The sequence below is a fragment of the Myodes glareolus genome, chromosome 10, assembly GCF_982192425.1.
Source record: "Myodes glareolus chromosome 10, mMyoGla1.1, whole genome shotgun sequence".
NCBI lineage: Eukaryota > Metazoa > Chordata > Mammalia > Rodentia > Cricetidae > Myodes > Myodes glareolus.
The window spans coordinates 76,480,192-76,502,244 of NC_142035.1; the positions used below are offsets into that span (position 1 = coordinate 76,480,192).

The 22,053-nt window shown below is 42.7% G+C and overlaps 1 protein-coding gene across 1 annotated transcript in view; it reads right to left on the reverse strand.

Annotated features, from left to right (window-relative positions):
- Window positions 1–786: 786 nt before the first annotated feature.
- Window positions 787–22,053, reverse strand: part of Pamr1 (peptidase domain containing associated with muscle regeneration 1) — a 93,361-nt gene continuing 72,094 nt past the window's right edge. The window contains exons 7-11 of the mRNA XM_048443617.3: window positions 13,599–13,811; window positions 11,835–11,901; window positions 5,295–5,527; window positions 3,632–3,924; window positions 787–1,851 (exon numbers count right to left, since the gene is read on the reverse strand). Coding sequence (XP_048299574.2) covers window positions 1,315–1,851; window positions 3,632–3,924; window positions 5,295–5,527; window positions 11,835–11,901; window positions 13,599–13,811 — 1,343 coding nt within the window. The 3' untranslated portion in view covers window positions 787–1,314. The remainder of the gene's footprint in view (window positions 1,852–3,631; window positions 3,925–5,294; window positions 5,528–11,834; window positions 11,902–13,598; window positions 13,812–22,053) is intronic.

Consider the following 22,053-nt stretch of genomic DNA (forward strand, 5'->3'; position numbering starts at 1 on the left):
CCTGGGCCCACATGGTGACAGGAGAGAACTAACCCTAAAATCTGTCCTCTGGCCTCCACACTTGCATGATGGCAAGCACTCAGTTCACACACACACACACACACACACACACGCACGCACGCACGCACGCACTCACACACTAAATGTTTAACTGTAATATTTTTAAAGAAGATTTGTGGGGGCTCAAGGCAGTTTTATACTGAGCCTAAAACATAGAATCAGGTAGAGACTTGGAATCGGTACTACACATTAAACTTTCTTGTTCTTGTGACCCAAAAGGAATAACTGAAGAAGAGAAAGATTCTGCTCATGGTCTCAGAGGGGTCACTTCATCATAATGGGAAGGGTATGGAGGAGGGAAATTGCATCACGGCAGTCAGCAGAGAGAAAATGCCTGCACTGGCTGGCTTTCTCCCTTTCCCCTTTGTTACACCTGAGCCCCCAGCTAACAGGATGGAATGTGGGAAGCTTCCCACATTCAGGGTAAGTCTTCTCTTCTGAACTAATCCTCCCTGGAAATAGCCTCACAGGCATCCAGACACACTTTACTAACCTAGGCAGCCCTCCATGCAACTGAGTGTGCAGTCAAGATCAACCAGCAACATCACTCATGCTGTCTTCTCGGTCTTATCAGACCTGCCTGTCCCATGTCCCTTCCTCCAGACTCCAATGACTGCTTAGCCTCTGACAGACACATTGGGAAATTATATCCCTTGGCTCTATGTTAAAAAAACCCTCACCAAACTCTTGGCTCAAATCCACGTAACTCAAAAACGAGAGCAGCACTTTCACTTTGTAGGTCAGAAGTCAACCCTCGTTTTATTGAAATGTGTACAGAAGATTGAAAAGAAACAGGATCAGAAAATCTTGTGACAGTGTACACCAACATCCAAACTCCTTTGCCAAGGGCTGTCATGCAGGCTGTTCTTTGGAACGTTGTCTGAAGCTTGGTACAGCCCAGAGTCTCCCCACCCCACCCCAGGTCAACCCTTTCAACCAGAACTGACTGTGCCATTCACATCACTGTGAGGTGGACAAGGTCTGGAAGATTTTCTTCTATTCATGTGGTTTTCTTTGATGAAATTCAGTTCTTGCAAGTCCTGATATCTTTTAGATGGTTTCCAAGCAGTCAGGAAGACAGTTCCCTGCCAGAAAGCAAAACACTACTCACCCTCTACTGAGGTATATCCATGAAATCAGAGACCTTTCTGAAGCCAAGGTCATGGGCAAAATCATAGTTCAGGTCCACACTGAGCCATATACCATCTATACAGATGCGTGCTAGGAAAGCTTCTCAGTGGCCTTGCGGCTGGTTCATTTCATGTTCCTCTCAATCCAGTCTTTGAACGGCAGCACCTTGGTGAAGGCTGTGGATAGGCCATTGCTACACGTCTTGTCATAGCTCCAGCTGACCAGCCCCACCAGATGCCAACGTGGCTCAGGGGATGCTCGGCCTGGGAAGGACAAAGCAGCAATGCCCCCTGTCTCCGCAGTGCAGATACTGGAAGGAGTGCCGGGGTCTTGGCTGGCACAGAACATGTGATCGGTGACACTAACTGGAATGCCATGGTCTTCGTGTTGTTCTTCACAGAGCAGTGAATCTACCACCCTGACCATTCCAGAATGCAGTGTGTCATTCTTAAAACCAGGGCTCCTCACATCTGCCAGGATGTTCCACCCAGCCACAGTGATGAGAGACTCCTGAAAGGAGGCGCTGAGGTCCCGAGTGGTAGCCAAGCAGATAGGCTGGACACGGGTGCTGATGCGGGCCTTGTCTAGGAGCTTCAGAATGGCGATGTCAGCGTCCAGCAGGATGGGGTCATAGTTGGGATGGAGAATGATAGCAGAAATCTACAAAAGCAAGGAAGAGAGAGAGAGCGGGGGTAAACAGCCTGCTCCCGTGTGGATAAGAAGAGGGCCAGTTAGGAGCCAAGTTATTGAAACTGTCTGAGTGGCAGCTACAAGATTTGAAGATACATTGCTCAATGAATCACAAAAAACAACTGTTGTATTTTCAGAGTTGTCAACTCAAATGCCTACTGGAGCCTGGAATGTGGTATTAAATAAGTAGAGTCTACAAGTAAGGCCATAGAAGTGGGTGTTCATGAACCATCTAATGTGGGCAGATGATGCTTTGTTACAGGTGATCTCTGCTGTACAAAGATGTGATAAGCGTTCTGATTTTTACCAAAGAATGGACTCCAAGTCTTTCTTTGGAACACCTCAGTCATTTAACGTTCAATGAGCTGATTAAGAGATTATATGTTAGCACTACCCATGTATAAGCCCTACATGTTAGCACTATCCTTCCATAAGCCCTACATGTTAGCACCATTCGTATATAAACCCTACATGTTAGCACTATCCTTGTATGAGCCCTACATGTTAATGCTTTACAACCTATTGCCTACTGTTAGCATTTCATGTACCTTCAAGCCAATAAAATAGAGCTATATTTCCTAACAGCAGTCCCTAAGACTTTTCCACAAGAATATTCCCAGAATACACTATAAAATTTTCCACAGGATAGTTGCTAAATATTTTATGCATTCCTAGTCAATCTTTTTGCAGGAGCTTCTAAAAACCCATATTCCTAGCTTTCAATTTTTAAATGTATAGTTCTATTACTTGGTCCTATTTCCTTGGTGACTTATCTTGCAAAATACTGTTCATTACATACTGATCTGTCCCTTCCCTCAAACTAGAGAAAATAGTCATTTTATTCCTCTCTCTATATTTTCCATGGATAATGTGTTGTAGGGGCTCAATGATAGAGAGATAGATAGATAGATAGATAGATAGATAGATAGATAGATGATAGACAGACAGACAGATAGATGATAGATAGATAGATAGATAGATAGATAGATAGATAGATAGATAGATAGATAGATAGACGAACGGACAGACAGACAGACAAATAGATAGATAGATAGATAGATAGATAGATAGATAGATAGATAGATAGATAGACAGATAAACTGAGGCACAGACAGATGGGCAGGTGAAAAGAAGTATAGGCTAGGATAGATGGACAGATGGATGAATGGAAGGAGGGAGGGTACAGGACAATTGAGAATTATGGCAGTTAGGAGTATCCTGGATAACACTGTGTCCTCAAAGCCTGCTTGTGATAATTCCCAAACCCAAATATGAGAGGCAATTAGTTCTCTTCTTTTTTATTCAAGAAACACCCATTAGTTTACCTTGATCTGGGCGGTCAGAGCACCGTAACAAGTCCCACCATCCCTGGAACAAGTCATTTCCAACAGAGATACCATGAAACAAACAGCTTCATCAATGCTTGAAGTACTATAATTTACAGCATGTGCTACTAGATAAAGTCCACGTATATCTTACCATAGTGTGCATGACTTTCAAGGACTGCAGTAATAGGGGATACCTGGCTCTACCTTGTTTTCAAAACAAGCAAATGTATGGAGGACAGCTGCATGGTTTGCTAACTTTCCTGTCCAGAGTCTGTCAGTCTGAAACCCTGAGCCCCGGCTGCATGCTAGGCTTTGGATTGGATACTGACATGCCGAAGTGAAGGGGCTGACACGGGCCCTGCTCCCCTGTGCTCACAGCTGGTTAGGTCAAAGCTCCAGTTTCCCAGAAAGCCCTCTCTCACCCGTAAGTTCTGGATGGTCTTTTCATCCCGCTCATCGTCCCTGAAGAATTTTCCCAAGACAACCTTGAGGTCTGCTGTCTTGATGGTGGTGACCTTCCCCAGGTCAGTCACGCAGTGGGCAGCCACAACCACCGTGCGCTCATTCACCAGGGCGCCGCTGCAGACCAAGAACCATGCGCCTTTGTGCAGCCCACCCTCGTGCACGCCGCTGGTCCTCCGGTAGATGGCTGCCTGCCACGGCCAGCGGCTCCCTTCGGTCTTTGACGAAGCAACACTCTCGATTTTTCCACAGACTGTAGAGAAAAGCATTAGTTTAATCAGATCAATCCAGACCATTCCATCTGACAGCAAACGGGTCACTCCACCATGACAGCACAAATCTGAAAGAAAGGGCCTGATGGAGCTGAGAAGCAATGAGTGAACCGACCTGGTTATGTCTTCCTTTTCATTTAATTCTATGTACTGATATACTCATACATATGTGTTTATGTATATATGTATGTGCTAGCACACAGACACACATGTGCATATATTGTGAAGATTAATAGTGAATGTCAGGTATTAAACCTTATTGATTTCTCTCCACATTACTCTTTGAGACAGGGTCTCTCCCTGAACCTGGACTTCAGCAATCTGGTCCAGCTGGATAGCCAGCAAACCCCAGGAATCTTTCTGTCTCTGCTGCTCAGAACTTGGGTCATAGGTGCATGCCACTGTGCCCAGACAAACTCATGTCCGTAAGGCTTGCACAGCAATTACTTGCCAGCCATGCTGTCGCTCTAGTCCCCTTCCCGTTGGTATTAACCAACTATCTGACATATAGTTGGCCATAAAGTCTAGAGTTAAAAGTGGAGAGTTTATAGTTCAATGAAACAATAGGACTTTGGACAAATTGTTAGACCCTTAGATCCATATATATACATATACATATACAAAAATATATATACATATATATATGTGTGTGTATATATATACATATATATATGTATATATATATATATATATATATATATATATATATAGAGAGAGAGAGAGAGAGAGAGAGAGAGAGAGAGAGAAAGAAATAACTATGACTTTAGGGGCTCTCTGAGAAGACCGAATTAGATGATAAGACAGACATGATGCTACTGTCTCCATAAGCATGACCACAACCAACTCAGCCATGCTACTCTTTTCACACAGAGGGGGACAGTGATAGCTAAGAATGTGCAGGGTCTACTCTGGAACTTCTGCATTTTATCTCACATTATCTACTATCAACTCGTCATTTCATTAATGGCAATTCCTGAAAATCATTGGATAATGAGTGTGAAGATGGAGTCTTAGCAAGGTAGTCCAGAAGACCAAGGCAGAGGTCCTCTCCCAGCTATTTCTATCCCCATTGATATTTAATTGTGACTCTTTCATTTTTCTAGATAGGATAGCATCTAAATAATATTTTCTCTACAAGAAAATATTCCTCTAAGAGTCAATGAGTCAATTTCTCCTGAATAGTAGTTTAAGGCCAAAGAAAGGCACTCTTCTTGTGGAATTCCAGAGGTCACCAAACTCGAGAAAGCAATGGAAGACCATCCCTTGCTCAGTTCAACTTTCCAAAAAAGTCTTTAGCAATATCAACAATTTTTCATAAAAGGCTCAAACTCAAAGATGAGCCTTGACTCACTTGGGATACAGGATGGGGCACGGCCACTCCACTTGCCAGTTCTCAGGCATGTCCTCCTGCTGCTTCCCAGGCGGCGGTAGAAGGGTGAAATACACTCATACTGGAGCTGGGTATGCAGATGCTGATACCCGGGCGGCAGCTCTCCAAACGGAAGGAATGGCTTCTTGGTAGAGGCGTCCTGCAGTTTCTGCTTGCTGAAGGCTGTGGAATAAAGCTGGTGTAATGGTGTCTCCCTGGATCAAGGCACACGGGATCAGAGAAAGAAGAAGAGCAAGACTTTAGCATCCACCTCCCATGCTGCTATTGGTTACCGAAGAAAACATCTCCCATTTCCCGTTTTCTGTCTTTGTCCTTTCCTTTGTCTACCCACTTCCTCTTCCTCTTCCCTCCTGCTTCTTCTTGCTCTCTTGCTCTCCCTCTCTCCTTTTCTCCCTTCTTCCATCCCTTCCTCGCTCTCTCTCCTTTTGCTATGGAACATATCCTCTTCTGTCACTCAATATTGTATTCCTTTGTTCTTGGAATTCTTCCAAGTACTTGGGGTTTCAATCAAACAGAGTAAAGTCTGACATAATATTGCTATCCAAAGGTATACTCTGTGTGTGTGTGTGTGTGTGTGTGTGTGTGTGTGTGTGTGTGTGTGTGAGAGAGAGAGAGAGAGAGAGAGAGAGAGAGAGAGACAGAGAGAGACAGAGAGACAGAGAGACAGAGAGAAAGGTGGGGCGGAGGGAAGGAGAGAACACACATTTAACTGCAAAATTAGATAGGAAAAAGAGTTAATTTCAATGAGAGAAAGGCAGGCACATTTTTTTTTCTCTAACCATTATCATAATGGGGCAATATTAGGAACTGACTTGAACTAAACTGTGTTGATACAGTAACTTGATTTGGCAATTAGTAAATGTAATTAGTTCACCTCAGAGACTTGAACTTTCTCTGAGGCAACACTGCTTGGGAGAAATACAAAAACTTGCATGTAAATGTGAAAAGGGACATTAAATGAGCCCTGAAGTTGAGGTCCCTAGAGACACTCTCCGGGAGAGACGCTCGTATCCTGCAGCTTGTGATGGCTTTACATTGGGGTAGAATGGCTGTCAGTCGGCAAGGGAGAATCCTTCGGGAACTGTTGTCTTCATTCTGTGTTCTTCATTCTGCTGTCTTCAGAGCTACGGCGGGGCTGGGGTGCTTTTGAGACTCGGTGAAGGAAGATGACACCCAAGACACCATTTAGCAGTCACCATTTTCTCCCTTGATACTTCCACCATATCAATCTGATATTGTTTAAAATGAAATCTATTTCTTGTGTCTCTATGGTGCTGGGCTCAGGAAACATTCAATCCACACTGACTTCATTCAACAAATATCCATTCTATGTTTATAGCCAGGTCTGGGAGCTTCTGAATGTGCAGGCTTTCCTTTTTGGTCACCAAAGCTACTATTTGCTTCAGGAGGCTGCAGAAAGGAAAAATACCCGCTACTTCAGTAGCTCGCCTCCCAGAGACATTTAACTAAATTTTACACTTGCTTTCTCAATTGCAGGAGTCGCCTAGCACCTTCTCCCCAATCTACTGTTAAAATTGCTGTAACAGTAGGAAGCCCTGTTGTCTCTTGTGCTCAGGATCCCTATACAGGCGTCATCACCGAAGCAAGGTGTCTTCATGGGAGCCAGTGATTGCACTCAGCAGAGTGCCGCCCCCGGAGAACCAGGGAAAGAACAGAAATGAGGCCTTCTACATTCTACTGCCTTTGTTCCCAAGGGAACGCCTTGCTTGGAGAAAGACAAACATGGATTGATAGCCTGACAGGGCGATCTGTGAATGACGACCTTCACCCAGGAAAACGCCAAGTGGTTCTGCTTTAAAGAGACATCTTGTTTGCACCTTTGAGTAAGTTACTTAACATCTCTAAACCTCAGTTTCCACACACGCAAGGAAACATTGGTAGGATACGATGCAAGTAATAATAAAAATGCCCAGCTTCACAGGTTACCGGGAGAACTACACAAATTAGCCTATGTAACGTGACAGGAGTAACAGCAGGCACACGGCAAGCATGATGTCAACGTCAGCTGTCAGTGTGTTTTTTTTTTTTTTTTTTTTTTTTTTTTTTTTTGCTTTTCTGGAATTCTTTGTTGTTATTTTTTTCTTTTTTTTTTAAAAAAAAAAATTTCTTTTGCTTCCCAACCACAATTCCTCTCCCTCCTCTCCCCTCCCATTTCCACCCCCATCTCTTTTCTAACCCCTCCCCATCCACACCTCAGAAAGGGAAAGGCCTCTCTTGGGAGTCAACAAAGCCTGGTATGTCAAGTTGAGGCAGAACCAAGTTCCTACCCTCAGCAACGAAGCTGAGCAAGGCATCCCACCATAGGAAATAGGTTCCAAAAGCCAGCTAAGGCACCAGGGGCAGATCCTGGACCCACTCCTAGGGGGTCCCACAAACATGCTAAACTATACAACTGCCACCCACATGCAGAATGTCTGGGTCGATCCCATGCAGGCTGCCGAGATGTTGGTCCAGAGTCCGTGAGCTTCCATGAGCACGGGTCAGCTGTCTCTGTGGGTTTCTCTGTCATGATCTTGATTACCCTCTCTTGCTCATATAATCCCTTCTCCCTCTCTTCGACTGGACTCCCGGAGCTCAGCCGAGTGCTTGGCGATGGGTCCCTGCATCTACATCCTGCTTCCATCAGTTACTGGATGAAGGTTCTATGACGATTAGTGTAGTCACCAATCTGGTTACAGGAGAAAGCCATTTTGGGCACCCTCTCTACTATTGCTAGGTCTTAGTTGGGGTCATCTTTGGAGACTTCTGTGATATTCCCTGGCATCAGATTTCCTAACACTATAAAAGCCCCCTCTATCAAGATATCTCTTTCATTGCTCTCCCTCTCTGTCCTTCCCCCAACTCAATAACCCCGCTCTCTTTTGTTCCCATTCCCCATCCCCTCCTACTCCCCCGCCCCGTCCAATTTACTCAAGAGATTTCATCTATTTCCCTTTCCCAGGTGATCCATGCGCCCCTCTTAGGGTCCTCCTTGTTACCTAGTTTTTCTGGGACTGTGGATTGTAACCTGGTTATCTTTTGCTTTATATCTGTGTTTGTCTTTCTAGGTCTGGGTTACCTCACTCAGAAAGATTTTTTTCTAGTTCCATTGATTTGCCTGCAAATTTCATGATGTCATTTTTTTAATCACTGAGTAATACTCCATTGTGTAAATGGACCACATTTTCTTTATCCATTCTTCAATTGAGGGGCATCTAGGTTGTTCCCAGGTTCTGATTATTACAAATAATACAGCTATAAACATAGTTAAGTAAGTGTCCTTGTGGTATGATTGATCATCCATTGGTTATATGCTCAGGAGTGATATTGCTGGGTCCTGAGGTAGCTTGATTCCCAATTTACTGAGAAACCACCATACCGATTTCCAAAGTTAGTGTACAAGTTTGTACTTCCACCAACAGTGGAGAAGTGTTTGATTCACATCCTTTGCTCCACATCCTCTTCAATGTGCGCTGTTATTAGTGTTTTTTGATCTTAGCTACTCTGACAGATATAAGATGGTATCTCAGAGTCATTTTGATTTGCATTTCCCTGATAGCTAAGAATGTTAAACAATTCTTTAATTGTTTTATTGGGCCATTTCAGATTCCCCTGTTGAGAGGTGCCCCATTTTTTAAATTAAATTATTTGGCATTTTGATCTCTAGCTTTATGAGTTCTTTATATATTTTGGAGATCGGTCCTCTGTCTGATGTAGGACTGGTGAAGATCTGGAATGGGAAACATTCTGTAGGCTGTCGTTTTGTCTTGTTGACCATGTCCTTTTCCTGACAGAAGCTTTTCAGTTTCAGGAGGTCCCATTTACTAATTGTCTGTGCTATTGGTGTTATATTCAGGAAACAGTCTTCTGTGCCAACTCATTGAAGGCTACTTCCCACTTTCATTTCTATCAGGTTCAGTCTAACTAGATTTATGTTGAAATCTTTGAACCACTTGGACTTGAGTTTTGTGCAGGGTTATAGATGTGGATCTATTTACATTCTACCTCTTGCCATCCAGTTATGCATCATTTGTTGAAGATGCTTTCTTTTTTTCATTGCATATTTTTGGCTTCTTTGTCAAAAAGCAGGTGTTCATAGGTGTGTGGATTAATGTCAGGATCGTTGATTCGATTCCATTGATCAACCTGTCTATTTTCATGCCAGTACCAGACTGTTTTTATTACTATAGCTCTATAGTAGAGTTTGAAGTCAGGGTCGGTGATGTCTCCAGAAGTTCCCTTATTGTACAGCACTGTTTTAACTATCCTGGTTTTTTTGTTGCTGTTGTTTTTGTTTCTGTTTTTCCATATGGAGCTAAATATTATTCTTTCAAGAACTGTGAAGAATTTTACTGGGATTTTGAATGAGAATTGCATTGACTCTGTAGATTTCTTTTGGTAAGACTTCCATTTTTACTATGTTAATCCTACTTATCCAAGAGCATGGGAGATATTTCCAATTTTCTGATGTCTTCTTCAGTTTCTTTCTTCAAAGACTTAAAGTTCCTGTCATATAGGTCTTTCATTTGTTTTGTTACAGCTACCCCAAGGTATTTTACATTATTTGTGGTTACTGTAAAGGGTGTTGTTTCTCTGATTTCTTCCTCAGCTTATCTATTATTTGTATATAGGAGGAATATTGATTTTTTTAGCTAATTTTGTATCCAACCATATTACTGAAGGTGTCTATCAGCTGTAGGAGTTCCATGGTAGAATTTTTGGAGTCACTTATGCATATTATCAAATCATCTGCAAATAGCAAAAGTTTGACATCTTCCTTTCGAATTCATATTCCCTTGATCTCCTTTTGTTGTCTTATTGCTCTAGCTAGAACATCAAGTATTATTGAATAGATATGGAGAGACTAGATAGCCTAGTCTTGCTCCTGATTTTAGTGGAATCATTTTTAGTTCCTCTCCATTTAATTTGATGTTGACTGTTGGCTTGCTGTATATTGCCTTTATTATGTTTAGGTATGTTCCTTGTATTCCAGATCTTTCCAACACCTTTATTGTGAATGAGGGTTGGATTTTGTCAGCATCTAATGAGATGATCATGTGGTTTTTTTTCTTTCAGATTGTTTAAATGGCGGATTACATTGACAGATTTTCATATGTTGAATCATCCCTGCATCTCTGGGATGAGATCACAGTGGAGGTTTTTTTTTAATGTGTTCTTGGATTCAGTTTGCCATTGTGGCTTTTATCCTTACAGCAATCCTCCGGGATTATTATTAATTACCTCTGGTTATTAAAAGAGAAAATGAAGGCCCAGTAACTTCAGGAAGTTGCTTAAACATAACTAAGATTAAAGAGAGGCAAGAGCATATTTGGAACCTGTGACTGTCAATCAAATTTATTCATTCAAGAGCTATGAACTAAATGACTTCTATGTGGCAGAGGTGTATCAAGCAAGAAAACTTGAGCATGAACAAAGCGAACAGTATTCCTTTACTTGTAAGTTGTATAGTTGAAGTGGAAGGAGGGAAGGGGGAAGGGAGGGAGGAAAGGAGAGAGAGCGAGAGAAGGAGAAGAAAGGGATTCTAAAATGAAATAAGAATCATGGCAAAGGACAGAGAATACAGGCGGCAATGGAAGCAGCCTGATGTGGCATCAGGACACACATGTTGCTGCTCGTTTCCTTGAGACGACAGCACAGGGCTGGGGATGTGGTAGTAAAGTATCTACCTAGCATGTATCAAGCTCTGGGTGCATTCCTCAATACCATAATATATTTTTAAAATAATCATAACAGGACAGTTAGAGATGATATCTCTCCTAGGTGAAAACAAGCAGAGAACTGAAAGATGTGTGTGGGGAGGGCTAAGCTTCTGTGATACCCGGTAGGAGCAGTTTCCAGACTGAACAAGCAACAAGTTTGATGTTTCTGATGCAGAATTGTGCTCGGACTGGTAGAAGAACACCAAAGATGTCTGTGCAACTTCAGCAAAGAGAATAACAAGAGGACAAAGCAAGAGAGTAGATCTTTCTGGCCACCTCCTCTACCTTCCCGAGAGAAGCATCGGGGATACACAGGAGTTCATATCTTTCATTTGGATTGGTCGTTTATCTTTAGCTCCTGGGCTCTATCAATTTGCCTCATCTGGTTGGTCATGATGAAGCTTGTGTCCCTAACCCCTAGCTGGCTGCAGTATTGGGCAGGATTGCCAGCTCCTAGAAGCTGCCATAATAAAGAAGCAGTGGTTTCGGGAAGACAAAAGTACTGAACTCCAACTCCTCAAAGATCATCAGGGAAGCGCGGCTCTGCCCATCAGCCTTCTGCTTTCCCACGATCCAGTAAAACTTGTACCTCTTCCAGTAGTAGCTACCTCTTGGCCAAAAGCAGCTGGCTAATGAGCCTCCATCTAACAAGCCCCATTCTTTCATGACCCGTTAGTACTAAATGTCCCTAAGAAATGCCAGGCTGCCTTTGGCCGAACACAAGTGGAGAAGGGAAGATAGTCATTAGCCCTGAAAGTAGAGTTCAGGGGCTTGGTCTCACCTTGACTGAACCTGCATCGAGAGGACTCTCCGTCTCACCAGGTCTGAGATCTTCGGTTCCCGGCAGGCTAGAAACAGATAAGCCATGCTGTGTGATTCTTTATCATCCTCACTGTTAACCACATGGCATCCAGAATAATACCCGACTCCCACCCTTCTAGACACCATGCATCCATTCCCCGGTCTCTGAGGCTGGATGCACTAGAAAAAATGTCAACAGTGCACTTAGCAAGATTTCAGCTGCTTTTCACCTAGGCTGACAGCTGCCTTTGAAGAATCCAGTAGTCCCTTCTGGAAAAAACAAAAAACAAAAAACTGTTCTGCCGAGGTGACTTGAGACAGCGGCACTTCATAGATTAGGGCCATCTGTTCATGGGAATGGTGTTAGCAAACTAGATCATAATGGGATCAAACTCAAAGTGAAGGCGCCAAAATACAGCCCACAGAGGGAATTAAGAAGTCCTTGTTTAAAACCAGACCACAGGGCCAATTATAAATAAGTCCCGAGTAACCAACCATTCCTTGTCCTGTCTCTGCAATGAAGGTCCCTCGCAGTCACCAGAGGACAACTCGGAGCCCAGTTTCAATTCACTGAAATCTTTCTCTTTTTTTTCTTCCAGGGCAAAGGAATCCTTCCCACCTCACTTTCCCAATCCAGCAGCCAACATTTGTCTAATTAGCAACTTAGAGTACTTTGGTTGTATTAATTTGTAAGAGAAAAGTTGACAAGAACCTCCAAGGACATATGCAACACCGTTCCCATACTTAATGAAATCAAACATCAGGCTCTGCGCCTGGAGGGGGAGTGTCGCTCCTGGCGAAAGTCTAAAGTGATTTATCCCTTTCATATTTATCCCTTTTTCTCTTTTATCCCTTTCCCCGTGATCCGGGTTGTTGACAAACACCCAGCAGAGAGAGTGGAGGGGGGGGCAATGGTTTTTGACAATCTAGGACATGAACCCAATTTTCTTCTCAGTTAAGGCAGCATCAGCCCAGAACAACTAATGGGTAAAGTCAGGGAGAAACTGCATCTCGACTATGATGGTGGGGGTGGGCGCCGGCATCCCTACACAACGGTCCAGGATTTTCTGTTCCCAGTCTATATTTTAAATGTTACTTCCTAGACTGGCTTGCTTTGAGCATGCCATAAGACAGACGCTTTCACTTCCATCTACGCCCACTTCTCCCGTCGTTCATCCAGAGTGCTATCCCAGCTCTTCTTAGTGTCCTTAAATCCCTCTTGACTGCTATGGATCCTACCGTGCCATCTCTCAATTTCAGGACTACTGATCTCTCTCTCTCTCTCTCTCTCTCTCTCTCTCTCTTCTGAACTCTTCATTTGTTCTTCTAACTGCCCGCTAGATGTTTCGAGGTTTGCTGTCTTTGTTTCTAGCCATCTACATCTGCAGCCTTCCCAGCAACACGTGCTTGTTGACTCTTTTATTAGAGACACAACAAAAGCAGCTAGGCAAAGGTTTACAAATTCCATCTTTGGATTTACGTATCTACAACTCGGCCTGGTCATCTTTCCCAACCCGTTCTTCTCCATTACCTTAGAAGAGATGAGAGCGGGGTCTTCTTGGAACCCAGAGAAAAAGAAGCAAAAGTTTGAAAGGATACTCTCCAAGATAAGAGTTGTAAATGATTTTCAGGGGAGCCTACAAGAAGATCTTATTCCAGGGACTTAAAAGCGGGCATAGGAGCTGTCAAAGAATTACATCATCTCTGTACACGTCTTCAGAATCCAGAAACATCCCTGAGTTACCTTTTATGCAAATGGGCTGCTTCCCCGACCACTCTCCATCCTGCTGGCAAGTTCTTTTCTCATTGCCACTGAGAACGTACGAGCCATTGCAAAAGAATGACACGACCGTGCCGATTTTCACGTGGTCCCCATCGAGGAGCCCAGGCCCTCCTGTGATCTTCTTGTACCCATTGGCGGGGCCTCTGAGGTCTGAGCAGTTCTTTTCTTCAAGGACTGGAAGAAGAAGAAGAAGGAGGAGAAGGAGGAGGCGAAAGAGGAGGAGAAGGAGGAGGAGGAGGAGGAGGAGGAGGAGGAGGAGGAGGAGGAGGAGGAAGAAGAAGAAGAAGAAGAAGAAGAAGAAGAAGAAGAAGAAGAAGAAGAAGAAGAAGAAGAAGAAGAAAGAACTGTTGAAAGTCTGAGTCATCCGGTTTTAGAATAGAGTCCTCACACATTTCATTGAATTAAAAATACAGTGGCAGAGCGCCTGCTAACAGCACTGCTTAGAAGGAACTCCGAGAGGAACGTCAGCCCAGAGAAGCATGTGGAAAGCGTGTCTTTGGCTTGTTTTATGGCTTATTCCTAAATCAAGAAATCATTCATTCTAAATATAAATCAGTTAGACACTAAATCTCGGCCTTACATGATATTGTTCCTTTTAGTCTCAAGCTGTGGAAGTTAGGAAAGCTGGACAATGTAAATATGTCACCTAGACTTTTCAATCAATATAGCATGGTCATTGTTTTTTGGGCGAATTGCCTTATATGTTTTACTTTCTAACACCTAGGCAACTAAACCAGACTCCACCAGTTTCCTACTTACTCCGTGTACTCAGAAAGTAAACTGACCTGAAACGAGAGTGCTTATCTAAAATGGATTTAGGCTTTAGTTTTCATCTCCAGGAAGAAAACAGTATGCTGAAACTTTTTGTTTTGTTTAAAAAAAAAAAAACAGGTTGTTGGGGGAGTACTGGAAAGATAGCTCAGCAACTGGGAGCACCAGTTGCTCTTCCAAAAGACCAGGGTCGATTCCCAGCATCCATAGAGTAGCTCACAACTGTCTATAACCCCAATTCCAGGAGGTCTGTCTTCCAGCCTTCAGGCATCAGGCATGTAAGTGGTTCACTGACACAGACGCAGGCAAAACACCCATACATACAAAATAACGCTATATAATATAATTGCAGATCCAGCAGACTTCCCTGATCTCCAAACGGAACTTTCCATCTGCACAGTGAGCATTCATTAGGAAGAAATCTCTCTTCTTTCATTCCTGTCGGACAGAGACTTAAAGTCAAAAATGACATCAGCAGCTATTCTGGGCCTTTCCAGCCATAGCCTGGACATGTTCTATTGGGTACAGAGCAGAACTGCCTGGAACAGACTAGGACATGGTAATGAATACGGAAAGACGGTGAGTCTCCTGAAGAATCCAACTTGCAATTACTGAATTTGGGATTAATGACTTTATCAGCTTCCCTTGTTTCTTTTTTCAATATTTATTGTATTTTATGTATATGAGTGTTTGCTTGCATATATATATATACACACATATATATGTGTGTGTGTGTATATATATATATATATATATGTATATATATTTGTGGGCTACATGTGTGCTGGGTGTGTGCAGAGATCAGAAGAGGAGATTCCTATGCCTTGATTGTTGTGACCCACCAGGTTCTGGGGATGTAATCTGGGTTCTCCACAAGAGCAACAAGTAAGCCCTCTCTCCAGTGCCATCTCTGACTTCTTTTCAGTCATTTCTTCCCAGGCACAGACTCATTCCCCTGGAACAGTCCCCAAGTAATGCGATTGCACCTTCTGCAGGCCTTTCTTCCTGTAACTCACTGCCCCAACTACCTTCCCAGGAATTAATTTACTTGCCCCCAGGCAGGAAAAGAATTTCCATTCAGACAATACCTCTAAAATACTCAAAAATTAAAAAGAAATAAATATTGTTCCTATGTACCACTTGGGAAAATTGCTAGAACCAGCCAAATGAGTAGCTTGTCTCTACTCGGAGACTGTCGAGGCCATATGGCAATAGATCAATCGTAATCTGTGTGCCTGGCGGTTATGTAATATAAGCAGCCCCTCTGGCGAGTGAATCCTAAGCTCCTGTTTTAAGTGTAAGAAAGGGGGCCTCATGGAGCAAGTGGCTCAGAAATCCTCAGATGGCATAACAAGGCACTCCACTTCAGATGGACTCAGAAAACCTCAGTGTTAATGTTTTCAGGAATGCCTCTCCTATGGGAGAAACAGGTAGAGGAAGTGCCCAGTGCTGCTCCCTTCATCCAGTACAGACACATTCAGTTCTGAACACACAGCCAAAAGACATCTGCTGGAACCTGGAGACTATAATAAAAAACACGGTGTGTCCCACCTGCATGTTAAAAACTGTGCAACTAGACACAGCACAGTCACGAGGAAGCTTTAAGTCAAGTTACTGGTCCTTCACGCGATTCAGGACTGAAATCCCTGGATTCGTTCTCCCATAAAATAACCATCAACTGGAGTTTGGAGTCGATAAGCAGCCCGTTGCCTACATGAGGCAGAGTTACTCACTTCGCCATGACCCACAACCAGATTGCCTAGCTCGGGCTTTTATTTAAATCTATGGCAAATTAGTTAGTCTAAGAGCTGAAGTTTGTATAATACAAGCGTTGTTCTTCCTCCACTTGGACCTTTGCTCATGGCCAGGAGAGGCTGGGTGGCATTTAAGGCCAGTCCTAAAACAGTGAAAACCGAAGAACTGAACTGTAGCCACAGCAGCTTCAGCAGACAATAAGAAATCCTTCCTGCTGATGTTTGGGACAGGGAAGCCTGAGAGCCAGCTTTCTCTTTCCTTGGAGGGTGTCACTTTCAGAATATGATAGACTCGATGATTTAGCATGGGCTAGACCCTCAGGAATCGTACATATGTTACATTTACTGTGGGTTTGAACACTGAGGAATTCTTGAACCTTCAAGTCATTCATTTCTCTCACTGGGAAAGCTTTAAAATAAGAATGAAAGAGATGCTAATTTAGAATACATTGCCATCTCTACCCAAGCTGTGAGGATATGACTCTTCACAATGTTTCAGTGTGTACACTTCACAACACGACATTTGTCAAATCAGGTCATATGTATACTTTTCATATAGTGCATCTTACTTCTGAGCTAAAAAAAAGCCTCAGCTAAATCAACAGAGAATTCTGAGAGCACTTACTGGTTTAGGTTATTGCATATATAATGTCACTAGGATAGATCCAAGCATACTGTTAAGTGAAGATCCAATGGACTATTCAGTGGAGTGAATACTCATGTCTCCCTCAAAATCCTTGTGTTGAAATCCTAACTACTCCCGATAAAGTGGCATTCACAGGTAAAGTGTTTAGGAAGAAATTAAACCATGAAGATAGAGCACTCGTGAATGGTATCATTGTCTTTATAAAATGGAATCCAGACAGTTCTCTCTCCTGCCTTCCTGACACCTACGAACTGGGAAGTAGGTCTTCACTAGACAAATCATCTTCTAGTGTCTTGAGGACTTCCTAGCCTCTGTAACTGTGGGAAATAAAATGTTAAATCACTTGATTGGTGCCATTCTGTTGTAGTAACCACAACTGACCTAGAAGGAAGACAAGAACACATTATTGAGTATCAAGAGCGACAGACCATAGGGGCTTCATTAAAGACCTAGAAAATGCAGTTTTATGATACCACTTTAAAAAGTAACTGTGCTGAATACAGTCAAGGAAATCAAAGACAAGATTGATAACTTTATCAGGAAACTTTAAGCCTTGAAATATAACCACAGGGAAAATCCAAAATGGAAAAGTACAATGACAAAATAAAAAATTCAGTGGATAATTTAATAGGAAATCTAATGGGGCTGAAGAGTATTAATAAGCTGAAAGAACACTTTCAAGAAATCATAACTCAGCCTAAATGGCCAAGAGATGAAAATGTATAGAAAAATAAATATGTATAGAAAAATGAATAAATATGTATGTAAATTGATGTTCATGGATGAGAGGCGAGGGAGGAACAGGAACAATGTGCTAAGAGAGAATAGCTAAAAACAAGGACCGATTCATAGTCTCAAATCATCCACAATATGAAGAAACTCACATGTAAATGTACATATATTTACAAAGCAGTGGGAGGGGGAATGAGGAAATAAATTTTAAACTAATCATTATCTATGGCTTATAACACGAAGAATAGCTTTTTCTTTTTTATATTTTGTTTTCAAAATTTGCAGTCCTAAAATATCAACAGACAAGTTTCTTGTTTATTACTGTTAATGGTATTTCTATTGTTAGGTCATGTAAGACAGCCTGGGCCCTCTCTGTTAAGTATCTAAAGTCAACATTTGCTGCTCTGTGCCTTTTGTCAAATGTCCCATAGGCTCTCCATCCCAAGAAAAGTCTCCTTAATATTATGCATGATCATTGACAAAGTTTTTCTTTGAAATCTCTTCAGCCACTAGGCACTGGTAGAAAACAGTGCCTTCTAGCATAAGAGTTCAAATAATCACAATTAACCTAAGAGGTAGATTTGATTCATTCATCCTTCTACTGAATGAACAATGATTGGGAATTAATGTCTCAAAATGTTATTTTTCTTGTGCATAAAGCAGGACTATAACATGTATGTGTTTAGAATGAAAACATAAAAAAAGTTTATTTTTCGGTATTTGCAATTGTTTACAAAGTAGTCAACTACTTTTAAAAGCCGTCTTTCCAAATTGAGAACGCATTACAAAACATCCCAATGAGGGGCCATTATTGGAACTATTAGAGCAGCGGTTCTCAACCTGTGGGTCGTAACTGCTTTGGCAAACCTCAATCTCCAAAATTATTTACATTGCTATTCATCACAGTAGCAAAATCACAGTTATTAAATAGGAAGAAAAATAATTTTCTGGCTGCGGGGTCACCTCAGCGTGAGGAATGGCATTAAAGGGTCACAGCATTAGGAAGGTTGAGAACCACCGCTCTAGAGCTTAATGTAGTATTCCTCTCCATTTTCTTAGCAATGACAATCTTCCAAATTCAAATTCAAGTCTGCCCACTCAGACTTCTGGGCACCAAGTGCAGTGTCTTACTTTCACATTTTAAATCCTACATACTAAAACCTTAAAGCCTTACTCCTACAGCAAACAGCCCCTGGACAGAACTGTCTCTTCTCTGCATTCTCTGGGTCTTCCCAAGCTGCACACCCGCTTACCATGCTCTTGAAGGGAAGTCTAAAACTTGGTCTACCCACCGTTGTCCCTCCTCGTTAGATAGCTCCCTGGGGGTATACAGACCGTCCACATCTCATCAGAGGTCCTTCTCACAGACTTCAAAGCAACCTCCAATCCTCCATGTGTTCTCTTTTTGGAAACCTTTGTATCTCAACATTGGACAGATTCATGATTCTTTTCTCTTTGATTTTTTTCAAGGTCTTTATGTCTCATTTCACCTCAGTGGAATGGATATTTCAGACACAGCCAATAGAGAATTTAAAATATCTCTATCTCTGGATTAAAGGAACTAGAGCCCCTACTTTTATCAGTAGAACATACCATGATGGATAATAAATAGCACATTGCCTTTTGATACTCAGTCTGGGTACACAAACACATCAAATTCAGCACGCCCTTATATACTAGTGCATGAACAAAATAGTCACCAGAAGGGCATTTTTCTAAAAGATTGTTTCAGATGAACAGTTAAAGGCCATCCATATCCTTAGTCCCTTCCTCCCTGAAGGGCACTATATGAGGTGGTTCGTTATGACTTTATTTTACAGGCACACATGGGATAACTTCAAACTGTTCTTGTCTTGGATTCTCCAGGATCCTCCACCAGGTTCCTGCTATCCCTATACCAACCCAAGAGAGCTGCCTTCTACTTCTCCAACTGTGTCTTGCTGCTGAGTGCTGGCACCTGCGTCCTACAGACTGTCTTTGGATATGGAAACTACCTTGCCCAACTTAAGAGAGTGGAAAATTGCCTTGATTTTGTTTCAACCTTTTTCCAACCAAGAGTTACCAATGGGATGGGCATGTTTTGTGAGCTGTAATTCACACTTTGCAGAAGCCTGTGGGATCCGACTGCATTTGGGAATTCAGCAGAAAACACTCTTGACTGATTTCCTCCCCTTTCTCATCTCCTCCAGCTCCTGTACTGTCTGATCCTAGGAGTACTTGCTTTAGCAAAAGCCTGGTGCTTGATCCAGGAGAAAGTAGCCTACGATAGCTCTGCTGTTTCTTAGCCTGAGGCACCAGAATCCTCACACCTTCCCTTCTTGACTCTGTAGACAGTGATGGGAACCTACTGAGGCAATTGTCCCAGAGCCATGAACATGACTGGGTAATGAATTCTTGAAGGAAGGTGAACAGGACGTTAGAGGATAAGCCCTTAGAGAAGGGCTTCCAGCTTCCATAAGTACTCTCATGCTCCAAGGCAGAGATGCATCCCAGCCAAGCTATTGTACCCGAACTGCTCAGGTAGTGTAGAAAACCGGATTTCCCAAGATGAAGAAAAAAGACTTGCCCAGGATTCTCCTTGGTGATTTAATGCTGTCTACATAACATGATTCTATACAGCCTGTGGCATGAAGAAGACCCCTGCGATGGCCAATACTGAATTCCCAATTATAGATCTGAGAGCTGGGTTTAAGTTGATTTAGAGCAAATAAAGTTATATTGTTTTTCTTCCCTCTGATTGGCACAGTAAGAACCACTAATGACAGCTGAGGTGACCAGAAAGCAGTGGACACGAAGATGGCAGCATTAGACAATACGTCAGGACCTTGTGACATTGTCTTCAAGAAGACTGGTCATTGGTTCACACCAATAACACCACTTCCTGCACTCAAATAAGTCACGCTGACTGTGACGGAAGGAAGTTCCTGCTGGAGTTGCCTCGCCCATTCCCTGATGGTTAGCAGGCCCTGGGGCAGAGCCCAGTCATGGAAAACCAACCTGCTCCCTCTTCCCTTCTTTCATTATCCATATAATATTCCTGTCCACAAAAGAAGTATATTTTATGAATGAATCTAGAATTTTAATGTGCTACACTAATCTTCTATAAATATTTATCTTTTTTTTTTCTTTTGCTTAGCTCTCCAGACTCGAAGTTCAGATTTGTAGACAAGAGTGGTGGTTACAAAGCTTTCTGGGAACAAAGAACCAACTTACTTTGTCTTTCTAAAATCTACTGGTCACTTGTTGGAGGACTAGAGAAATACTAATCAATCACTACATATTTAATAAGTGACCCTCACCCATGCCAAGAAGAAAAAGGCATGGACAGGTGCTTTTCTATATCTTTTAAAAACATTTTTATTGTTTAAGAAATACATACATAAATACAATGCATTTTGATGAAGTCTACTCCCTAGTCTCTCATCTCCAATTCCTTCCCTATCCCTCCCCACCACCACCTCCCCCCCACTCTCTCTCTCTCAAACCTGGTTTAGTGTTGCCTGCATGTGTACGGATATGGAACTATCTACTGGAACATGGGGACTTTCAGAGACTGCAACCCTGAAGAAAACTTATTTTCCTCTTCCCAGCAGCCATCAATTGCAGGAGCTTCTCAGCTAGGGGTGGGACTGCATGAGCCCTTCCCCCACCCATGCTGGAACTAGCTGGCTGGAAAGGCTCAAGCAGTTGCGAGAGTTCATGTTTGCAGACAGAGTGGTTTTTCCAAATCAAAACCAGAAACACAAGCAATGTTAGTTGTGACTTATCCTACTAAGGCTTGTGTGCAAACCCCTCCTCGGCCTCACGAACGCACTTACAAATGAAAAGGACCCATCAAGTTGTTTATTCTTTGGGTCTGATTTCTACCAAGCAAAATATTTCTCAATGAAGAAACCCCCTTAGCCAGGGGCGGTGGCACAGACCTGTTACCCCAGGGACTCAGGAAACGGAGGAGGGGATTGCTGCAAGTTCAATACCAGCCTGTGCTACAGCGTGGGCTCAGTATCAGCCCAACTCATCCGGGCCCTGTCTCAAAGTAAAATGTGGCAAGAGGCCTGAGGATATGACCCGATAGCAGGGCACTTCCCAAGCAAATGTGACATCCTACATGTCAGCCTCCACCCTACAAAACTAAAGAAAAAGAAGAATCTTCATAGTTTGAATTGCTAACGGTTGTCACTATAAAAAACTCAGTTTAGTTTCTTTAGGCCGACTGACTCAACTTCTTCTGATAGAGAAAAAGAAGACACCACAAGTAAAGGCATGGGAATAAATACACACACCTTTTCCTGTTAGCATCAGCTTGCCTGTGACTAATGCCTTCGTTCTAAGATCATGTCAAAACATAGCAGGCTAAGGAATAAGTAAGGCAGCCATGGAGGCTGTCAGTGATTTGTGCAGGGTGTGAGGACCTCAGCAAACACCAGCTGACAGCAGAAGTTGGCTCTAGTATGGATGGCAGCACCGATCCCGTGAGGCAAAGCTGCTGCAACTGCCCTAATACCACTTAGCC